The sequence below is a fragment of the Symphodus melops genome (genome assembly GCF_947650265.1).
Source record: "Symphodus melops genome assembly, chromosome: 10".
In the NCBI taxonomy this organism is placed as follows: Eukaryota; Metazoa; Chordata; class Actinopteri; order Labriformes; family Labridae; genus Symphodus; species Symphodus melops.
In genome coordinates this window covers 2750971-2772269 of record NC_136700.1, presented here as the reverse complement: position 1 = coordinate 2772269, position 21299 = coordinate 2750971, and the positions used below count along the sequence as shown (strand labels likewise).

General features: G+C 42.5%; 1 protein-coding gene across 8 annotated transcripts in view; it reads left to right on the top strand.

Annotated features, from left to right (window-relative positions):
* The window catches only part of ryr1b (ryanodine receptor 1b (skeletal)), a 59061-nt gene that overhangs the window by 31601 nt on the left and 6161 nt on the right, over positions 1–21299 (top strand). Inside the window, exons 55-93 of one of the 8 annotated variants that reach the window (XM_079353282.1) lie at positions 107–247; positions 501–578; positions 665–740; positions 850–973; positions 1094–1209; positions 1299–1366; positions 1534–1655; positions 1943–1992; positions 2680–2740; positions 2849–2975; positions 3056–3164; positions 3256–3337; positions 3781–3911; positions 4030–4350; positions 4493–4733; positions 4900–4987; positions 5083–5175; positions 5566–5580; positions 7157–7327; positions 7408–7467; positions 7557–7691; positions 7809–7921; positions 8016–8112; positions 8201–8307; positions 8388–8439; positions 8756–8836; positions 11599–11698; positions 12014–12093; positions 12190–12266; positions 12827–12900; positions 13343–13360; positions 15778–15858; positions 15978–16066; positions 16363–16491; positions 16837–16941; positions 18183–18212; positions 19550–19579; positions 19733–19814; positions 19909–21218. In XM_079353282.1, coding sequence (XP_079209408.1) covers positions 107–247; positions 501–578; positions 665–740; positions 850–973; positions 1094–1209; positions 1299–1366; positions 1534–1655; positions 1943–1992; positions 2680–2740; positions 2849–2975; positions 3056–3164; positions 3256–3337; positions 3781–3911; positions 4030–4350; positions 4493–4733; positions 4900–4987; positions 5083–5175; positions 5566–5580; positions 7157–7327; positions 7408–7467; positions 7557–7691; positions 7809–7921; positions 8016–8112; positions 8201–8307; positions 8388–8439; positions 8756–8836; positions 11599–11698; positions 12014–12093; positions 12190–12266; positions 12827–12900; positions 13343–13360; positions 15778–15858; positions 15978–16066; positions 16363–16491; positions 16837–16941; positions 18183–18212; positions 19550–19579; positions 19733–19814; positions 19909–21218 — 5064 coding nt within the window. The remainder of the gene's footprint in view (positions 1–106; positions 248–500; positions 579–664; positions 741–849; positions 974–1093; positions 1210–1298; positions 1367–1533; positions 1656–1942; positions 1993–2679; positions 2741–2848; positions 2976–3055; positions 3165–3255; positions 3338–3780; positions 3912–4029; positions 4351–4492; positions 4734–4899; positions 4988–5082; positions 5176–5565; positions 5581–7156; positions 7328–7407; positions 7468–7556; positions 7692–7808; positions 7922–8015; positions 8113–8200; positions 8308–8387; positions 8440–8755; positions 8837–11598; positions 11699–12013; positions 12094–12189; positions 12267–12826; positions 12901–13342; positions 13361–15777; positions 15859–15977; positions 16067–16362; positions 16492–16836; positions 16942–18182; positions 18213–19549; positions 19580–19732; positions 19815–19908; positions 21219–21299) is intronic. The other 7 variants (XM_079353283.1, XM_079353284.1, XM_079353285.1 and 4 more) reach the window with 7 other exon arrangements.

Genomic DNA, 21299 nt, shown 5'->3' with positions numbered 1-21299 from the left:
ATCTGAACACAGGTGACTTGTCCGGATTTATCTTCTCACGAAGCGAATGCTGTAAAAACCACTTTGTGCTGACGAGTGATAAAATGACCTTTCCTCTGTTTATCAGGACAAGGAAATCTACCGCTGGCCAATCAAAGAATCCATCAAGGCCATGCTGGCCTGGGAGTGGACCTTGGAGAAAGCCAGGGATGGGGAGGGAGAAGTTGAGAAGAAGGCCACTACCCGCAAGATCTCCCAAACCGCTCAGGTACAAGAGAGATAAAAAAAACATGCAGCTCATCTGTTTCTATGGAACCTTACTTTTGTAATTATTGACTGTAAAAATGTTGTGATTAAAAACGCTGGGAGAGAAAATCTTCCCACCTTTGTTGACCAATTGATTTTCAACACAATGGGGAAATGAATACACTTTATTTTTCCCTGGGAACCTCTTGAATTCCTCTGGAGATCCACTCAACCTGTGATAGAAAACCACCCATGTGATTGTCTTCTGTCTTCAGGCCACATATGATCCCAGTCACGGATACAACCCCCAGCCAATAGACATCGCAGGAATGGCCATATCCAGAGAGCTGCAGGTGTGTATCACTGCATCGTCTTTCACAGCAGTGTTAGGCCGTCTGTCAGAGGCCTTGTGATTTAATTGTCTTGCCCATACATGCAGTCTATGGCTGAGCAGCTGGCTGAGAACTATCACAACACCTGGGGCAGGAAGAAGAAGCTGGAGCTCCAGTCCAAAGGTAAGAGGGGTGTTCTTGAACACTTAAAAGACAAAGAGCAGTGTTTTACTGGTGGTTGTGGGTTTTGTAGTAGATTGTAAAAAAAATTACCTTCTTCCCCCTCTGGTAGGTGGTGGCACCCATCCTTTGCTTGTGCCTTATGACACCCTGACGGCTAAAGAGAAGGCCAGGGACAGAGAGAAGGCCCAGGACCTGCTCAAGTTCCTCCAGCTCAATGGATATGCTGTGACCAGGTCAGCCAAACTTTTTTTTTTTTACCATTTTAATTTTTCCGGTAAGTATTTTTTTTTCTGATAACTCTGTTCAATATTCCTTTAGACTTCACTTCCACACCTCTCTCTCTCCATTTTCAGAGGCCTGAAGGACATGGAGCAGGACATTTCCTCCATTGAGAAGCGTTTCGCCTACGGCTTCCTTCAGAAGCTTCTGAAATGGATGGACATCGCCCAGGAGTTCATTGCTCATCTTGGTGCTGCTCATAGCTCTTTGTAACATGTCATCATGCGTGCAACGTTTGACTGATAACTGACTTACATGTGACTCCCCTTTGTTTCACAGAGGCTGTGGTTAGCAGTGGCAGAGTGGAAAAGTCCCCACACGAGCAAGAGATCAAATTCTTTGCCAAGGTAAGCTGTTCTTTGTCGACCTCTACAGGAAGCCAGAGGTCACAAGGAGAAACAAGATGAAAAACATTTTGAGCCCTTTGGAAAAAGCTTCAAGAAATAGAGCTCTTCCCGAAATGGTTGGTTTGAAGATGGATCCGTTATTGATGCTTCCTCTGTCATTGTTGCAGATCCTTTTGCCCCTGGTAAACCAGTACTTCAAGAACCACTGCCTCTACTTCCTCTCCACTCCTGCTAAAGTCTTGGGTAGTGGAGGCCATTCTTCCAATAAGGAGAAGGAGATGATTGCCAGGTACGTCCAATAAAAGCTTAGAACTGAGTTCAAATGGCTGGTTAGGTGTCTGAATTTTCCACCTTGAGCTCTTTATTATGTACCTTTCCTTTAGCGCAGTACTTTTGGGGGGGGGTGACAGTATCTGTCCTCTCCCTGGTCCATGTCTCTTCATCTGTCTTCTATTGTGCTATATCCTTTTTTCCTTGACCTTCCTTTTGCTTTCTGTGTCACTTCAAACATCTCTCCTGCCCTGTTTGCCCTTTCCGTCCTCTCCCTCCGGTCCCTCTTTTCTCCTCCTGCCTCAGTATCTTCTGTAAGTTGGCTGCTTTGGTGAGGCACAGAGTTTCCCTTTTTGGTAAGGAATCTGCATGGTGGATTTACGCCCCGTCACCATCCCCGTCCATTTGTAACTGTTTTCCTGTCTTATTATTTAACTCCTTAAGATATTTCACACTTCCTTCATAACTTGCCATTAACATACTAATCTCATTAACATGGTGTCACAGTTTCAACGCTCCCATTGCCTCCTTCCTCCTTACTGGATTTCCTCATCTAATGCTTCTCTCTTTATAGCGTAGCTTCTGCTTGGCTTTGGTGTTCTTCAGTCTGGGACCAGATGCATAAAACGGTGTTTTTCTAGAAGCTTTGCTTTAACATCTGATCCCAGGCATTTTTAAAGTTGTCCATTTGGCTTTTAAAACGTAGTTACATATTGTAACCTGTTGAAATGTTCTCCAGTCTTTGTTGGTGTTGCACTGAAGGAAGAGTATCTGGTTCCATTAGCATCATTTTTAGAAATCTAAATAATGTGATAAATACAACGAATGCTTTTAATGTCGTTTTGAGTTTGGTCCATGTTTTTGAAACAAGCTCTACCATAAATGTTTTTGTTTGCCCTGTTTTCTGTTTAAATTAAAAGGCTGTAAGAGTAACTCCTCGATTCTGAAAACATGTGTCCTTTGTACATTTAGCACTTTGAAAAGTTGGATTTGTTTCACATTGTGAACTTTGTCAACACGCGTTTCTTTTGTTTTTCTTTCAGGAACCGATGCCAGTGCGGTGGTGAACTGCCTGCACATCCTGTCACGATCGCTGGATGCCAGGTAACTCACACGTCAACTCTCATCCCCCAGACAGACAGAAAACATGTCAAACCATCTGACATCATTTACCACTCTCTGTATCTCTGTCTTTGTGTCTTCCTATTAAAGGACTGTTATGAAATCCGGCCCTGAAATTGTCAAGGCTGTCCTGCGTCAGTTCTTTGAGAGTGCTGCGGATGACATTGAAAAGATGGTGGAGAATTTGAAGCTGGGCAAAGTGTCCAGTCGAAACCAGGTCAGAGACAACTCCGTGCTGCACTTCTTTGACTTCGTATTCATTTTCTTGTGAACTGATCTGTACTGGTGTTAATGTAGGTGAAGGGCGTGTCTCAGAACATTAACTACACCACCGTTGCCCTGATGCCAGTCCTCACGTCACTGTTTGACCACATCGCCCAGCACCAGTTTGGAGATGATGTCATATGTGAGTCTCTGTTAAAATCAACACTTCACCATGTCTCAACTCTTGGACATAAAGGACTCCAAGCTCATGATGCTCTTCTTTACATCCTCAGTGGACGACTTGCAAATATCCTGCTATCGTTTAATGTGCAGTATCTATTCTCTGGGCACGGTGAAGACTCCACACGCAGAGCAGTGAGTAGCTTCTTCGGTTGATTTTTGAATACAAAGAACAAACACAGTTTTGAGGTGCCCTTGGCCAAGAGGTTAGTACGCAAGCTCCATGTACAGAGGCTGTTGGCCCGGGTTCTTTTCCCGCTCGTGACTCCCCACTCTCTCTCTCTCTCTCTCTCTCTCTCTCTCTCTCTCTCTCTCTCTCTCTCTCTCTCTCTCTCTCTCTCGGCCTGACTTCCAACTTCATCCCCTGTCCTGTCTCTCTAATAAATTAAACCTTAAAAAAGACAACATAAAAAAACAGGACCGGTCTCCTATGCAAATTTGAATTTAAATTTCAGGTCAAGTTAATTGACTTTAGAATAAACTCGTTAACGTATACTATCAAATAATAAGAAATGTTTGCTTTTACAACTGACTAAACCACTTAATGAGGATTTTTCCGGTGTTTTCTCCCTGTCCAGACAGCGACCAGCTCTTGGCGAGTGCTTGGCTCACTTAGCAGCCGCTATGCCGGTGGCCTACCTTGAGCCAGAACTAAATGAATTCAACTCATTTTCTGTCTACACCACCAAGACTCCTAGAGAGAGAACCAGTGAGTTCAAGCAATTTGCATTTTTTACTCTCTTAATTAGTTAATTTTAGATTTAGAGAAAATAAAAAAGTTTCTTTTGCATTTATGAAATTATTCAAATATTCTCTACCCTCTTCAGTTTTGGGTCTTCCCAGCCAAGTAGAGGAGCTTTGCACTGACATCCCAATGCTGGAGGTCCTGATGAAGGAGATCCACGACCTGGCTGAGTCTGGGGCTCGTTACACAGAAATGCCCCATGTGATTGAGATCACCCTGCCCATGCTGTGTAACTACCTGCCGCGCTGGTGGGAGAGGGGCCTGGAGAATTTCCCCGAGCAGGAGGGTCAGCTCTGCACCTCTGTCACCTCTGAGCAGCTCAACCAGCTGCTAGGTAGCATCATGAAGATCGTGGTCAACAACCTGGGTATAGATGAGGCTTCCTGGATGAAGAGATTGGCAGGTCAGTGAGACGTTTTGACGTTTAAACCATTACGTATACATACTGTACCTAATGGAGTGCATGCTCCTGTAATTTCACATTTTCCACACCGCACTGGCTTTTATTATTTCTGACATTGATTCGTGTCCATGCACTTGTGCAGTGTTCGCCCAGCCCATTGTCAGCAGGGCGAAACCTGAGATGCTGAAATCGCACTTCATCCCCACCATGGAAAAGCTAAAGAAGCGCACGGGCAAAGTGGTGGCGGAGGAGGATCAGCTGCGCATGGAGGGCAAGACCGAGCTTGACAGTGAAAATGGAACCATCAAGGATGAGTTTGCTGTGCTCTGTCGGGACCTTTACGCTCTCTACCCGTTGCTCATCCGCTACGTGGACAACAACAGGTTCGCTTGACTTCCTGATGAGAAGATACGTTTCGAAAATGCATCATTGCTTTTGCATTATTTCTGTATGTTGTCAATGTTGAAGTCTGCATTTAAAGGTGTGAAGTGCATGCCGCACATTGTGATTCAAGTCCTTGATTTATTCTGTTGCCGTCATTGACTTTAGGGCAAGATGGCTGACTTGTCCAGACCCAGATGCAGAGGAACTTTTCAGGATGGTCGGCGAGGTCTTTATTTTCTGGTCTAAATCCCACGTGAGTTTCAGACTTTCTTTTCTCTCTCCTGAAATACGTTTTCTTTTTAATTGTTCTATTTATTGATTTTTTTTTTCTTGTCGTGGTTTTCTCAGAACTTCAAAAGAGAGGAGCAGAACTTTGTGGTGATGAATGAAATCAACAACATGTCCTTTCTGACTGCAGACAGTAAGAGCAAGATGAGCAAGGTGAGAGTGGACACGCAGAAACAACGGCCAGTTAAACCAGCTTGTAGCTTTATAAGACGTTTTCTCCACACCCGTTCATACCTTAAACTGTAACTCATTAAGAAACTAAACTCTAATTAATATTTCATTAACACCACCCATTCCAAGCAGGGCAAGAGTTAAAGGATATGTACTTTTAGCTGTTTGTTCCTTTCTCACCTTTAAGTTGTTATGGGTAAGAATAAAAGGCAAATAGCATTTTCTACAAGTGTTAAAGATTTATAGGCTATGACATCACAATTAAACCCTTTTCTAGGACGATTACGTGGCAGTATAAATGAGGTAGTCATAGTGTCCCTAACTGTGTTTTCTCCTTATATCCTGTGTCGGGGTTGGACGCTGGGCCACTAGGCCGGAGATGGAGAGGTTAGACTGTGTTTGTGCACGAGCGCTGTGCTGACCGCATGGCACCCTGGGTTTGGGGAGAAATTTCATCAAGCTCTCCCATGGATTTCCACACTTGCACTTACACACAGACCCCGATACTCACACACACACACACAGATACACACACACACGAACAAACAACAGGGTTTTGAACACACAGTTACCATCAGGAAGAAAGTCACTGCAATGACAGCAATGTCACAATGTATGGGTAAAATGTGCTGTAGATTTAGCTGAAAGTGCTTATATCAAGAATGTTCCATGTGACGTATTTGTCATTTTGATATGATAATATTGTGCGCGTGTGTCAGCAGTGTGTGTCTGTGTTCGTGTGTGTGTGTGTGAGTAGGGGTCTGGAGTGGCTTGATGAAAGCTCTTTGCTGTAGACCGTAGTGGCCTGTGAGGTTTCATGGTGCTCGGTTGAGCAGTCGTGTATCTAATTTGTATTCGTTTGCACCCCTGCAACCGTGCTCCATCACCCTGTTTTTCTTGGATTAATGGACAGTTTGCCTCCAGATGGTCCCTGTTGGATTCACTTGTGGAGCCCATGCTGCTGTGCTACCTGTGATGTAGAAAAAGTGATTATTGACGCTTGAATTTCTTTCAGCTTTTGTGGTAAAGATTCCTACGCTGGACTCTTCTCTTTTCATTATTATCATCCCTGGCTTTGTGTTTAATACTTGTTTAGCCCAAAAAGCCATTCCTTGCTGCTACCATTAGATCTGATCTGTCTCACCGCAGTACACGATGCTAGCAAGGTCTAGAGACTGAAGCTAGCAGGACATCACTAAATAGACAGCTGTAATCATATTTACTAACTGAACTCGCCCCTTCATGTCTAATTCATTGACTTCATTAAATTGTTAAATAATTTTATATTTAATCACTGTTGGATGTTTCTCATGATGGTCGTAAGATAAGTAAGAGAACCTCCTCTCCTTGGCTATCAGATGGGCATTGCTGTAGTGAGATTCTGTTACCTGATCGTCACAATGCCTCGTTCTCTGCCCAAAGAGCAGTTTGACCCACATTCATGCATTCAAGCCGTGTGCACCACGGGCAGAGAGGGTGCTGTGAGGCCAGACAACAGTCAGTAATGAGCAATGGCAGCCTCAGGACGGGAGTGTGTGAGAAGAGCTCCGGGGCGATGGAGCTTTGTGCTGTCCAGTGGACAGGTCTGGCCACTGCACTACTAACAGTGAGGATGCATTGTGTGGAAGCACTGTAGCTGATGCAGCAGTGAGGCACCAAAGAGTCAATGTTCACAAAAAAATTTAATTGTTTGTCCGTCTGATTTCAGCTAGTGAAGAAATGACTGTCACGTAATTGATTCACTTTATCAGCATGTTGTGATTTGGTTTACATTTTGACTCAGCAGTTGGTTCGTGCCAACTCATTGAATCAATTGCCTTTTAATGGTAGAAGTAGTTTTAATACATCTGTTTTTGTTATTAAATTTTTGCCTCTGATGTCATCAAACATGTTCATGTTTGAGGCGTAGAGGCTTGTCAGTCAGCAAGGGTGGATGAGTCTCAACTTTCCTTTCTCTCTTTAGTCTGGAGGCTCAGAGCAGGAGCGCACCAAGAAGAAGCGGCGGGGAGATCGCTACTCTGTGCAGACCTCTCTTATCGTAGCAGCGTTAAAGAAGCTGCTTCCCATCGGCCTCAATATGTGCTCTCCTGCAGACCAGGAGCTCATCAATCTCGCCAAGATCAGATACTCACTGGTACTTTTTTTAAAATATAAATTGTATTTTATCTGAACACTATTTTAATGTCATTTGAATATGGGTCTCCTTCACTGTAGAAAGACACAGATGAAGAAGTGAGGGAGTTTTTGCACAACAACCTTCATCTGCAAGGCAAGGTGAGTCGACAGTCAATGCAAATGAGCAGCTCAGAACGCCTTTGTGAATGTCCTTGTATGTGTAAGACTTGTTTGACCGTTGGTTTCAGGTGGAGGACCCAGCTATGCGCTGGCAGATGTCTCTTTATAAAGAGATGTCTGGGAAGGCGGAAGATGCTGAGGACCCGGAGAAGGTGGTGAAAAGGGTCCAAGAGGTGTCGGCTGTCCTTTACCACATTGAAGTGGTGAGTTGGTCAAGAACTTAGATGCTCTGCAAGCAAACATGTGTGACTGTATGCAAGGAGGAGGAATAGTCAGTTGCAGCCTTTCTGTTGACAAAATGAGGATTTTTCTTGCTTTAGACTGAACATCCCTTCAAGTCAAAGAAAATGGTGTGGCACAAGCTGCTGTCCAAACAGCGTCGCAGGGCTGTGGTGGCCTGTTTCAGGATGACGCCCCTGTACAACATCCCTAGGTAATAAAATCCCTATAAGAAGGATCCATAAAAACTCAGATATCTATAAATGAGTTATTGCAGCCCTGCTGAAATAAGACTGTTCCTCCCACAGGCACAGGGCAACCAACATGTTTTTGGACGCTTACAAGCGCAACTGGTTGGAGACCGAAGGTTACGAATTTGAAGACAAGATGATCGATGACTTATCCGTGAGTTTCCTTTACATTAATTCTCAGACAAATAGTCACCATGAATGATGCTAATCCTGATTTATGTCGTTTCCCATAATTTAATTAGAAAGCCCTGGAGGAAGAGGAGGAAGAGGAAGAGGAGACTGAGACGAAGCCTGACCCCCTTCATCAGCTGATTCTGCACTTCAGCCGAACAGCTCTGACAGAAAAGCTGTAAGATCACCTTCCCTCTGTAGCGGCCCGTTCCTCGGCTTCACTCATTGACTCCTGTTGTGCTTTTCGTCTCATTGCAGTAAACTTGATGTTGACCATCTCTATATGTCGTATGCTGATATCATGGCAAAGGTAAGACAGTTAGCCTGTGTACTTGTGAATGATCTTTAAAATAAATGAATAAACTGAAAACATGACTCATCAATAAAAACTCAAATAAACAATAGAAAGTATCTATTTTAGGCTGAGGGAGGAGCTGGTTTTATTTACCTTATATCCCCTCAACGCTTACTTTTTCAGATAATTCTAAATTTACACTAATTAATTTAATTTAAACTAAATTAAAAGGTATTGATTTGATAAAAATGTATAGATTTTTTGTCTGTTTTACAAAACTCTGTGAGACTGTGTTGAAATCTGGACCTTGTGTTCTGTCCTCTCTTTTCAGAGCTGTCACATTGGTGAGGAGGACGAAGGGGGAGAACAGGAGGGGGAGGAGCCATCCTTTGAGGTGCGGCAGACAGAGATGGTATGGGGGGACCAGGGGATGGGAGACAGGGGAGTCAGCGAGGAGGCAACTCTCCACGCACTGAGTGACCACACCGTGACATCACACTCGGCACACCCCCCCCCACCCCAAATTCTTATTTCTCTTCCTGTCTTTTCTCTTGTTCACTCACACCACTTGTCTCTCTCCTGCTGTGGTGGACTGACCTGTGCATGCCTTTGCTGGACTCTGCCCAATAGTCGGATCAAGTTGTGAACTCAATTATTTTTTTCCATTGTCGTTTCTAAATCGCATGACAGGAGTGCAGAGAGATGGTGCAGTAAATAAAACCAAGGTCAGAACAAAACTCTGAGCCTTTGCCAGATGTTCATTTTTAAAATCACACTTTCCAAGCCTGATGTGCCTCTTAGACTCTTTGTTGCTGATCGACCCTGCAAAGTTTTTACAAGGTAGACTGATCAACGTCTTATTTACAGCAGAGTTTTATTATATATATATATTTTATTATATATTCACATGCCTGACATTGTTCTAAAGGAATAACCATGTCGTCAGCACTTAGTTTAAAATCTTTTCAGTAATAACACGTCAGAAATATACACATATAAAGTTAGTTATTAATGAATTAATGATATTGATATTTTTGTTGTTTACATAGAAAACACATTTGTGTCATTTCTACAATTAGATTCAGACATCCAAACAGGCAGTTTTCACAAATGCCACTGAGCTATCACTTTACAAGCATTAAGAAATGTTTATTTTGTTTGAAGATCTAGTTCATGGTCACATCGTTGGTATCCACAACCTGCTTATCAGAACCATCTTAACCCCTGAAAATGACTGACAATAGGAACGAATGTCGTTGATTTGTTTACTTAAAAAGTCAGGTTTGGACACTGTGATGTTGTAGTGATAGCGATGCAGCTGTTCTTGGAGGTTAGCATTAGCATTAGCAATGTGGTGTTACCGTCCAAGACCAGCTGTATTTAAACTCTAAGAACAGATATTAGGCCAAACAATGCAGCAGGTTTTTTTTTCTTCCTACGGTCGAACCAGCTCTCTTGTGCTGACCTTGCGTGGTCAGTCTCTCCCAGACGTGCACCACCTTTTCTGACTCACATCCTACTCTACTCACCTGCTACGTGGACTTTGTTCATCCATTTGGACTCACCTGATAACTCTAGTTTGGTATCTAACAACTGACAAGTAACTGACGTCGTTTGACTTTACTTTTAATTGGATAGCGTTAACAAGTGTCCCCCTCTGAGCTCGCCCAAAGACTACAGTAAAAGCCTGCACAGCTGTCAGCTGACAAATACTGTCCCAAAGCCAATCACACACTGGTGCAAGCACACACTGCAACACCTACACACGTGCAGACACATGCACACCAACAGCCAGAAACACATGCAGTCTTTTTTCACTCATCACACAAGACACACGATTTAAACAAAAGCAGATCAGACTCTCTGTAAGCAGAGAAAAGTTGCTTCTTCGATGTTTAAAGAAAACATAGTTAGGCCTACGAGGGAGGGGGGCGGAGGGAGGGGTAGATTCAGTTCTGGGTGCTTTGGGTGGGGCTTCGTGCATGGTGTGCTGTGGGGTGGGGCTCAACTCTAACCTCTTCTATCCACAGGATGATTGTTTAAAGTAGAGGTACTGAGCATTGGATATAAAGTGGCAGAGAAGCTCAGAAAAGCAGTGAAGTAGATGTTGTATTTCAGTGTGTAGCAACATAAAGTAGTACAGTGTTATACTGCACTTTTCAATGTAAAAAGTTATTTTGAATGCTATCCATGCTGATGACATGTGTCAGATCAAATATATTATTTTGATTGAACTATTGCTTTCAGATAATGTTCATGTAAGGAGATTGAATATCTGTATTTAAAGCTCAACAACATTGTTTTACAGTCGGATGTTTTGATGACATTAAGTGCTGTCAGTTCAGCCTCAATTTGAGCTCGAGTTTGCAGACTTAGAGGGGTGAACAACACGGTGTTGCTGTAGGTTAGAGCAGCAATAGGTCTTCATTCATTTATACTGTCAGAACAGATTGTGCATGCTGGGTATTACGCCGACAACCACTGTGGCTTTCTGGTAAGAAAATGTGAAATGCGTGTTTGCTGGCATTGAATGTTTGCTGCCTCTGGATGATGTCGAGCTGGAATAAATGTCACCTTCACTAACACACGTCGTGTTCCAATGGAAGAGAACGTGTGTGTGTGTATGTGGGTGCGTATGTGTTCCTTTATTTCTCTGTGATTTTTCGACATTTTTACTAAATTGAGACATCAAAAATAAAGTAAATCAGTACTTTTTTTACGTAGCTTAAAATAAGCATCAGATGCAGCAAGTCTAAATCTTTTAAGAGGAAAAACCAACCAATCACCAAGAAATTTAAACTTGTAAGTGATTTTTGCAGAGATTTGTTCTAATTTTTTTGTTCTCAAAATGAAGTATCGGTTTCAGACATGAAATGAAACAAGTTGCTGGAACACATTTTTGTTCACACAGCACCTCAGCCCAAAGTACCCTACATCTGCATCAGCACTATGTGGTGAAAGACAAAAGTACTAAAACAAATAATACATTCGTGTAATGCCATATCTGGTTCTTTTTACGCGTCTTTTTTGTGCTCGGTTTCGTTAGAACCACACGAGCGATGCTCTAGCTGTAGCACAGAGGATGAGGATGTGTTTGTGTGCGAGTGAGTGCGGGGGGCAGTGCAGTCCCAGTTGGCAGGGTTACAGCTGTGTCCCTCATGCTTTGCCTCACAGGAAAAGGAGATGGAGAAACAGCGGCTTCTGTACCAGCAGTCCCGTCTACACAACCGTGGGGCTGCAGAGATGGTGCTGCAGATGATCAGCGCTTGTAAAGGTAGACGTTAACCTACGTACATATTTGCACACAAACACTTTCTGCTTAAATGACATCACTAAACTTTAACAAAAAAAGTTTGTTAGTATACAGTAGTGTTAATTCACAGCTACTCTTCAATTTCGTGAAACATAAAAATGCTAAACTAAGAGGTGGAGAGATCATTTTTGAAGGTTTTGTGTTGAATATATTCTGTACTGTTGTTGTTTGAAATATAAAGAGCAATGGTAAAAACAGAGAAAGAGGATTCCCCACTACTTCATTCAATTGTTGGGTTAATAATAGTTTCATATCAATGTTGCCTCTACTTGTCAGGCGAGCCTGGAGCCATGGTTTCTTCCACACTCAAACTGGGAATCTCCATCCTCAATGGAGGCAACTGTGATGTACAGCAGGTAAATAAAGCCAGAGTTCTCCTCACCCTCATGACATTTGTGAGCAGATCTCTGCTCTTAAGAAAGTAACGTTTCTGTCTTCCTGTCTGTGTGCAGAGAATGCTGGACTATCTGAAGGATAAAAAGGATGTGGGATTTTTCCTTAGCGTTCAGGCTCTGATGCAGACCTGCAGGTTCGTCATCAGTTCGTGCTGTTACATTTTTGTTTTCAACCATTTTGGTTTTTGTTTGTTGAGCACAAATACTCTTAAAGGCGGGGTTTATCCTTTTCTCCAGATACACTTTTTAAGATTTTGAAAAATGGATAAAGAAAATGGCTCATCTGTCGCAGTTTGTAAGCCTGTGAAAAGTTCGACCAATGTCTGCCACGAGGTACCAATCTGACGAACCAATCACGCCTCGCTGTTTTTTTAAAACATATTATGAGAATAAAGTTAATTGTTTACTTACCGCTGAATTAGACACGAGACGACCCAGTTTCTACACGATGCAAGCATTGAGCTGAGGTCCGCTCCTGGAGCAGCGGCACTCGTGCAGGTACTGTAAGTTAAGGGGCGTGGAGGAGCACAGAGGGGAGGAGTGTAGACGAAGCACTGAAGGAATGCTACTTTCAAAATCATGCTAGTTTTGGTAAATTACCAACCCTGCCTTTAAGATTGTGTGTGAAAGGAGTAAATATTGTTGGACTGCATATTCTCAAACTGACTCTGAACCAACCGTTTGATGTTTACAGTGTCTTGGACCTGAATGCTTTTGAGAGACAGAACAAGGCTGAAGGCCTTGGGATGGTTTCAGAGGAGGGCACCAGTAAGTCTGGCCGACGGCACCTCGTGTGTCTCATGTATCCCAGCACACGGTCATACACACTGCACCATATAAACACACACATTGCATTGGCTTGTAATGTAATCTGACATATTTTCAGTTCCAGTGTGAAGTCTATGTGTGTGTATGCATCTGTGTGTGTCTGAGCCTGTTAGTGGATGCAGGTTTTGAGGTATGTTTTGGTGTAAGTCTGTTTCGAGCCGTGACACTCTTGAATAGGTCACAAAGCATTTTGACTGTTGATGTATGGTGACGGTCTGTTAATTGTCCACTGACAGCCATGAGATTTCTGGACTCACTGCATCTCTCTTTGTCTCTCTCTCTCTCTCCCCCCACATCTCGTTCACTTCACCCGTTTTCTTCCTTTTACCCCTCATGCCCATGTTCTTTCCACATGTCAATTTGCTGCTCTCACGGTTCTCAGATAAGAAGCTAGAACGTGGTAAATGAAACTTTAATCTCATATATTTGCCTTCTCTTTTCCCTCTTTTCTGTCCTCTCTGTCTCTTTAAGCTCTAATATCCTGACCAGTCTTTCATTGCTGTGAACTTAATACGCATTTCATTTCACACTCAAGAACTACGCAAAATAAAACTTTACACAGACACTTGCACACAGGTGCATAAATGAGGAAACCTTGCAGCGATGCGAATGCCACAGTTGCTTTAATTGTGCATCGTAACTCTGCCATTTTTCCTGCTGAAGTGAATGTAAAGTTTCATTTTCCTTCTTTGAGTGTTTTATCGCAGATCTACTGTTACTCCAACACTCTCAGTCTTGTCAGTGATCAATGGGATGAAGGCAGTAACCTGATTTTCCTCTCCCAGTCAGTTCTCTTAAGTAGATCATAGAGAACAAAGCTGACTCTGTGTTCGGGAAACTCTGAAATGAATTGCAGCAGCAGTAGCGACTCTCTTAGCCTGAGTCAGATACAGCTTCGACCCCCGTCCACATTTAGTAGACAGGCTTCAGTCTCTGTACCGAGGCTGGCTTCTCCATACATCAAGAAGCTGACCCTGTCGTAGGCGAGCCCACCCCCCTGCCTGCGACAGACACGGGTTTATTCAACAGTCATCATGTTTGCAGATTTCAACCACTTGCACTGTGACAATGTTTGCTGTTAAAGGAAAATATTAAAGGGATACTTCACCCATTTGCATGAAGCTGTGTATCATTAGAAACATGGTAGTAGTGTTGAATGGTTGTGAGTCCAGCCCTCATTTTGCCCTGAGACGAGAAAAATGCAATATGACTCTTTTTGCATCACATGAAGAAAACTTCCAGGCAAAGAAAAACACTACTACAATGTTTCTAATGATACACAGTTTCATGTAAATAGGTGAAGTATCCCTTTAAACCCGGCATCAAAGTGTTGTTTTGAATTGTTTTGGATGCAACATCAGGGTTTCATCTGAGCATGTTTGGATGGTTTGGACAAAGACAAGACATACCGAGAGAGAGCTGTCAGACTTTGTGTCCTCTAATGGGAATAAATGTTTTTGAATGAAGGTTGATGATGATCGTAAAGCAGACATACAGATAGAGAAATGCCAATCCCTTGGCTTTCTTTACCTCAATAACGATGGTCCTATCTAATTCTGTACTTTGTACTGAGTGTCTTTACATACGTACTGATAGCTTACTGGAGTTTGCAGAGTTCAGTAGATCTGTTGAGCATGAGAGTGTGCCGTGAGGTTATTTCTGTTTGTGTCTCCTGTCAGAGTTTTGTATCTAAAGTCACTTATCAGTGTGTATACGTGTTTGTATTGCTCATTTTGTTCCCTGTCTTTATTTATCTGTGTGTTTCATGTCCATAGAAGAGTGAAGTGTCTGATGTCCCGTCTATTTGTGTCCGTATGAGTAGATGTTTTCCATGTAACATCATGTCTGGTTAGCTAGTCAAAGGAAATGTTTTCATGGTAGAGAGAAAGAGAGAGAGAGTCATTATGGACGCCTCGGTCCTGTCTCCTGCTCTCAAATGGACTTCAAGTTCTTTGTAGTTTTCACTGATGTGATCTAATGAAGCAGAGGAAGTGATCAGAGGTACTCGCATCTTTACTGTTTTTGCACTGCACGTGTCGACGTTCATACTTGCGTACACTAGCTTACAAACACATGAGTGGATCAGATTTTTGCTTCTTTATTGTAACGGTTCATTTTGCAGTGTTTTTTTTTTTTTTTTTGTGGATCAGTAGATGTGTAATTGAAGTATGAACTATATTCTCACATTTCATCGACACTTAGTCCATACAATGTGTGCACCCAAAATCTTTTCGGCAAGGCAACTTTACAGAGGAAAAACTACACAAATAAAAAAGCTAAAATATTTAAACACAGATCAGATGGGAGTACAGAAAACCCAGAAAAGTTAACAATAAACTTAAATATTTCTACGCTGTCGAGCTTTCACACCAGTCTTAAGAACGAACAAAAGAAAATTTAGATTAAGATTTTGTGGCATCTTTTGTGGTGCCCATTAAAACATGAAAGGGGGCTGACACCAGCTCTGCTCACTTCTCTGGACACACCCCTGCTAACAAGCAAGACCTCTCCATCTGTAAAGGAGCGAAAACTAATGTTCAGATGAACATGTTTGTTTTTTTAATCCAGAGAACTTTGTGATTTTAAATAGTTAGGATTAAATAAAAGTTATCCAAATGCTGCGAATAGAAATAAAGTTATTAAAGAGTGAAATTTAAAAAGCCAATTAAACATCTGTTTTTTTATTCAAACAAACCTAATCTGCTGTTGCTTCCTTTTGTTTTCCACTGTGTATTCTAACAGAGTGACATCAGCAGAATAAGTCACTCTTCATTTTGCGTTGAATGTAGAATAACGTTCTTGTGTTCTGCTGCCTAGATGAGAAAGTGATGGCGGACGATGAATTTACGTGTGACCTCTTCCGTTTCCTCCAGCTTCTTTGTGAGGGCCATAATAACGGTGAGCGTCACCTTCTTACAATGTCGAGTTGGAGACCATGAAGCGATGTGGTGAATCACCTTTCTACTGTCAGCCCGGATTTTGAACGACACTTTAACAACTTCTTGTTTTCCCTTCAGATTTCCAGAACTATCTGAGAACACAGACAGGCAGCACCACCACCATCAATGTAATCATCTGCACTGTGGACTACCTTCTTCGACTGCAGGTCTCTGACAAACTTATTTCCTGATCTCGTTCCCATTGGCTGCGGACCGTGTAGCCTTCTCTCTGCATGTAAAGGTTTTGTTTAGTGGATTGTTGAAGGATCTTTTAACAACCTGATGCAACATATCACTGTCAGATCTCTGGATTTTTTGAGTGGTTTATCCTAAAACTGAAACATCCCATCCTTAACTCAACCTTCACTACATGGACAAATATGTGGTTTTTTTATTTGTGCTATTTTGTTTGTAAAATCGACGTGAAACTCAAACAGATCTCGATCTTTCTTCCTGTGTGCAGGAGTCGATCAGCGACTTCTACTGGTACTACTCGGGAAAAGACATCATTGATGAGCCTGGAAAGAGGAACTTCTCCAAAGCAATGACTGTGGCCAAGCAGGTCTTCAACAGCTTGACTGAATATATCCAGGTAAGAAGGATCCTTTAATAGCGATGGAGGGAGAGCTTTATGGTTTTATGTCACGTTAGAAGTCGACACCAGGGTGAGCAGTGCGAAGAGCTGCGTGCTTTGTTCACTGAAGCAATAGGGAAATGCAGTTTAACACATTTTCAATACACTGCATGAAACCAATGTGCTGCACAAAGAGTTCATAGCTAGTGCTAATTTACAACTCTTGTCCTTAAAAAACAAATAAGAGGAGGAGAGCAGAAGAAGTTTGTTTGGGCGACGTTGTTCCTTGAAAACACAGATCTGTGTTGGTGTTCGTCTCGTCCCTTTAGGACGGTTACAGAATGATGTTTCTGTGTCCATCAGGGTCCGTGCACCGGTAACCAGCAGTCTCTGGCTCACAGCAGGCTGTGGGACGCTGTGGTCGGCTTCCTGCACGTCTTTGCTCATATGATGATGAAACTCGCTCAGGTAAAAAAAAAACATCAATAATTCAAACGTCTTCCTTTTCACTGCAAACATTACTTTATTGCGTGTCAAATTTTCTCCAGAGAATTTAGTAAAATCGTGCATTATAATGATCTAAAGATGTGTTTGTTGTCATACAGTTGCTTCAAGGATGTTTGAAATCTAAATTTAGAATTTCATATATTTGAATCACTGTTTTACTAATTCTGTGAACTGTTTCTCTCATGGTTCCTGCAGAGTAAAGTATGTATTTATTTGATTATTCTTGTGTTTAATGAAATGATTTTATATAACCTTAATATCTTCCTCCTTTATATATTTACCTTCCTTTTCCCCTACTTAACTTGATCAGAATGTTTAACTGAGTTTAACTTCCTAACTGAGTCATTTCAAGGTGAAGCGAGGGCGTTAGTCAGCTCACTGTCGATGACGACATCATAACGAGGCCGAGTATTCAGCGTTCTTCTTTAACAAGATTGAATTTTATACAATATAAAAAAATGACGCACGCTTCATTTTTAAAATATTTTTAAACTAAATATTTTCTTCTTTATTACTGAGTGCCTGTTGTAGACATTAATGAAGACGAGTTAACCACATTCAGATGAATTCCAGTTAAGAGGGCAGAAACAATTTGAGATGAAAAAAAAAAAGATGTTCTTTCTTTTCCTTTAAGATCTCTCTGATTCTGTCATACAGTCAAACCGCTGTCTTTAAATATATTATATATATATTATATTTCATTGTACTGATGAGTGCTTCGTGTCTGATTGTGCTGTGGAGAAAAGTCTATAATAATGTGTGACTGCAGTCTGTAACTGGTTTGAGCTAACACGTCTAATAGTGAGTGACACTTTTGATTGCTGCTGTTGTAAATGCATTTCCTTATTTTTAAACCGTCTATACCTTTGAAGTGATGGATTATTCTTGTCTAAAACAGGATGTCATCATTTTTCCTCCTTAAAAACTTTGAGTTGTGACGAAGAAAGTGCTTTTAGTTTTGCTCTTAAAAGCTTTTTATATCTTGAATTTTAGTTTTGGATCAGAAAACGAGCGACGTCAGTGAAGTCAAACGTTTTATAAAAAGGTTTGATAAAAGTTGTCGGGCAGATGATTGAAATTAAAAAACGTTGCCAAGCAAGAGCTTAACCTGACCATCAATAATTGATTAAGATATCATGTCCATTACATTTGTAAAGTAATATCCAGACATGAAGGATAACATCTTTATTTTCATGTGTTAGATGCATCCCGACCCAGGAGAACGAAATGGCGTAAGAATTTATGTCTCATTCAGAGTCCCTCCATGTTTGAAAGATCATCACATGAAGAATAACCCATCTGAAAACCTTCATCGTCCTTATTTCTGTCATCCCTTTTAATCATGTCACGTCTTTAGCAGCATTATTGCTACTTTCTAACATCAGATCAGGCAGACAGGGATCATCTGTGGAGAGAGACGGTGAATTTTCAGAAAGATGAAAGATGGTGTGAAATATAAAAACCATTTTAAGAGATGGTTAGTTGACGTGTTTTATTCAGAAATATTTCGTAGACCGCTGCGGGAAAGGGATCTCATGATTGAGTGGTCCGTACTCGCTTTGCTGTTTGCTTCAGATTTTGAAGGGGCTTCATGCAAAAAAGATTGATTTTAATATTTAAAAGATGCATCTCATGTTGTTCCCTTTAAGAATCTCGATGTCCTGCTTTGCTTGTTTTCATCAAGCTCTATAAAACCCAGGCGGGTTTCCACCAAGCGGTCCGGTCTGGTTCAGTTTGGTGCGGTACACGTTTATTGGACGTTTGCACCGTCAGAAGTTGTGAATGGTACCAAAATAACTGCACTGTCTTACTTACTTGTTGCCCTTCTGTTGGGGTGCTAAGAACGCCGATCGGACCCTATTGGCTGGAGCGAGACAGACTGCAGTCCGTTGATTGGTCGAAATAATCCTCACTTGCCATGCTACAGTGGTAATAAAGAGCAAACACAAAATGCACAATAAACGTCACGTGAGTTTTGATTGAGTAACTGGACATCCTCGGATTCGTTGGTTTTTATTTCTTGTGTCACATTCGCCAATTCGAATTTATTGGCGGTCTACTCTCTGTCCAGCGATACAGTGCTGTGTGAGAATATGGTTGGCTGTGGAAACATTCAGGGTTTACTTTACCAAACTGTACTGAACCAAACCTGACTGACAGGTTGAAACAGGGCCGATATGGCGTTTAGTATTATCAGTCCTTTTGTCTCATGGAGTATGTTGAAGCTGCCACTGTGACATCAGCAGTGATCAGATGCTTAGCCGTCCTTACACCGGTCTCCTTTAGATCTCCACCAGCCTGAAAACCCAACAGACTATTGTCTCCAATCTGTGTGGCTCTTGTTATCTCCTGGTGCCGGTCTTCAGGACTGTCTTTAAATGTGTCTTTTCCTTGCTTACAATGTTGATGCCACTTAAATAAAGAGAAGGCGCGCCGTCTCGCACAATCATTTTTCTCTCCTTCATACCCTCCTGTCTTTTTTAGAAGATGTTGTGCTTTCCATCTTATTATAAAGTGTACAACTTGTGATGTTACAACACGTATTCTTTATTTAAAAATGCAAACCCAGGATCATTTTTGGAGTAGAGCCCACTCTGAGGTAGTTTACTCATTTTTTTTGTCAATTTCTGAATCAGAAGCCCTCACATATAAACTGTGATTGCTCATTTTCATATTTCAGTCAATAGACTTGTTAAAAAAATGTGTTTTCTGTGCTGTTTTTTTCTTGCTGCTTGTTTTGGTTTTATTTTAGGACTCCAGTCAAATTGGACTTTTGAAGGAGCTGTTGGATCTGCAGAAGGACATGGTAGTGATGCTTCTGTCTCTGCTTGAAGGTACGAAGTCCAGGCCAGTCTACTGATGTGTTACTCTTTCTGTTCAGTACCTTCTGCACATTTTTCACCTCCTCTCATCTTGCACTGCTCTTAGGCAACGTGGTGAATGGCACCATTGCAAGGCAGATGGTTGACATGTTGGTGGAGTCCTCCAGCAACGTGGAAATGATCCTGAAATTCTTCGACATGTTCCTCAAGCTGAAAGACATCGTGGCATCCGACGCCTTCAGAGACTACGTGACTGACCCGCGCGGGCTGATTTCCAAGAAGGACTTCTCCAAGGCCATGGATAGCCAGAAGCAATATTCCCCCTCAGAAATCCAGTTCCTGCTCTCCTGCTCAGAGGCTGACGAGAACGAAATGATCAACTTCGAGGAGTTTGCTGACCGTTTCCAGGAGCCAGCCAAAGATATCGGTTTCAACATCGCTGTTCTGCTCACAAACTTGTCAGAGCACGTGCCCCATGACACTCGCCTGCAAAACTTCCTGGAGCAGGCAGAGAGCGTGCTCAACTACTTCCGCCCTTTCCTCGGTCGCATTGAGATCATGGGAGCCAGCAGGAAAATCGAGCGCATTTACTTTGAAATCAGCGAGGCGAACAGAAACCAGTGGGAAATGCCTCAAGTCAGAGAGTCCAAGCGACAGTTCATATTCGACGTGGTCAACGAGGGCGGCGAGAGCGAGAAAATGGAGATGTTTGTGAACTTCTGCGAGGACACCATCTTTGAGATGAACATCGCCGCCTCTATTTCGGAGCCCGAGGGAGAAGGCGCAGAAGAAGAAGATGACGACGAAGAAGAGGAGGGCAAGGGAGACGAAGGAGAGTCTGCAGAAGGTGAAGAAGGCAACGGAGAAGCCGAAGCTCCAGAGTCCACCTCGGCCTTTGCAGACTTTTTGAAGAGCGTGGCCGACTTCTTCAACATGTTCACCTTCCGCAACCTGCGGCGACGCTACCGCAAGCTGCGTAAAATGACGGTGAAGGAGATGGTGATCGGCCTGGTCACATTTATTTACACGGTTTTGATGGGAATCCTGATGTTTGTTTATAGCATATGTAAGGGCTTCTTCACGCTCATATGGAAGGTGCTGTTCGGTGGAGGCTTAGTGGAGGGTGCTAAGAAGATGACTGTGACAGAAATCCTAGCCAGTATGCCAGATCCGACACAGGATGAAGTCCACGGAGACCTTCCTCCTGAACCGGGAGCTCGAGAGGTCCAAGACGCAGACGGAGGGGTCGACCTGTTAGATGCCGTGGGAGGAGAAGAAGAGGAGGAGGAAGGTGAGGACAGGGAAGGTGGACGCCTGCCTGGTTTTAATACTCCCGGTGGACTTGGAGACTTTGGTGAGACCACGCCTGAAGAGCCCCCGACTCCAGAGGGAACTCCGCTGCTGAAGAGAAAACTGGTGACGTGCTCTGTTTTGATCGTTGCTTTCTGTTGTTTCATGACGTTGATCTCTGTTAATCAAGTGCAAAATAATGTTCAC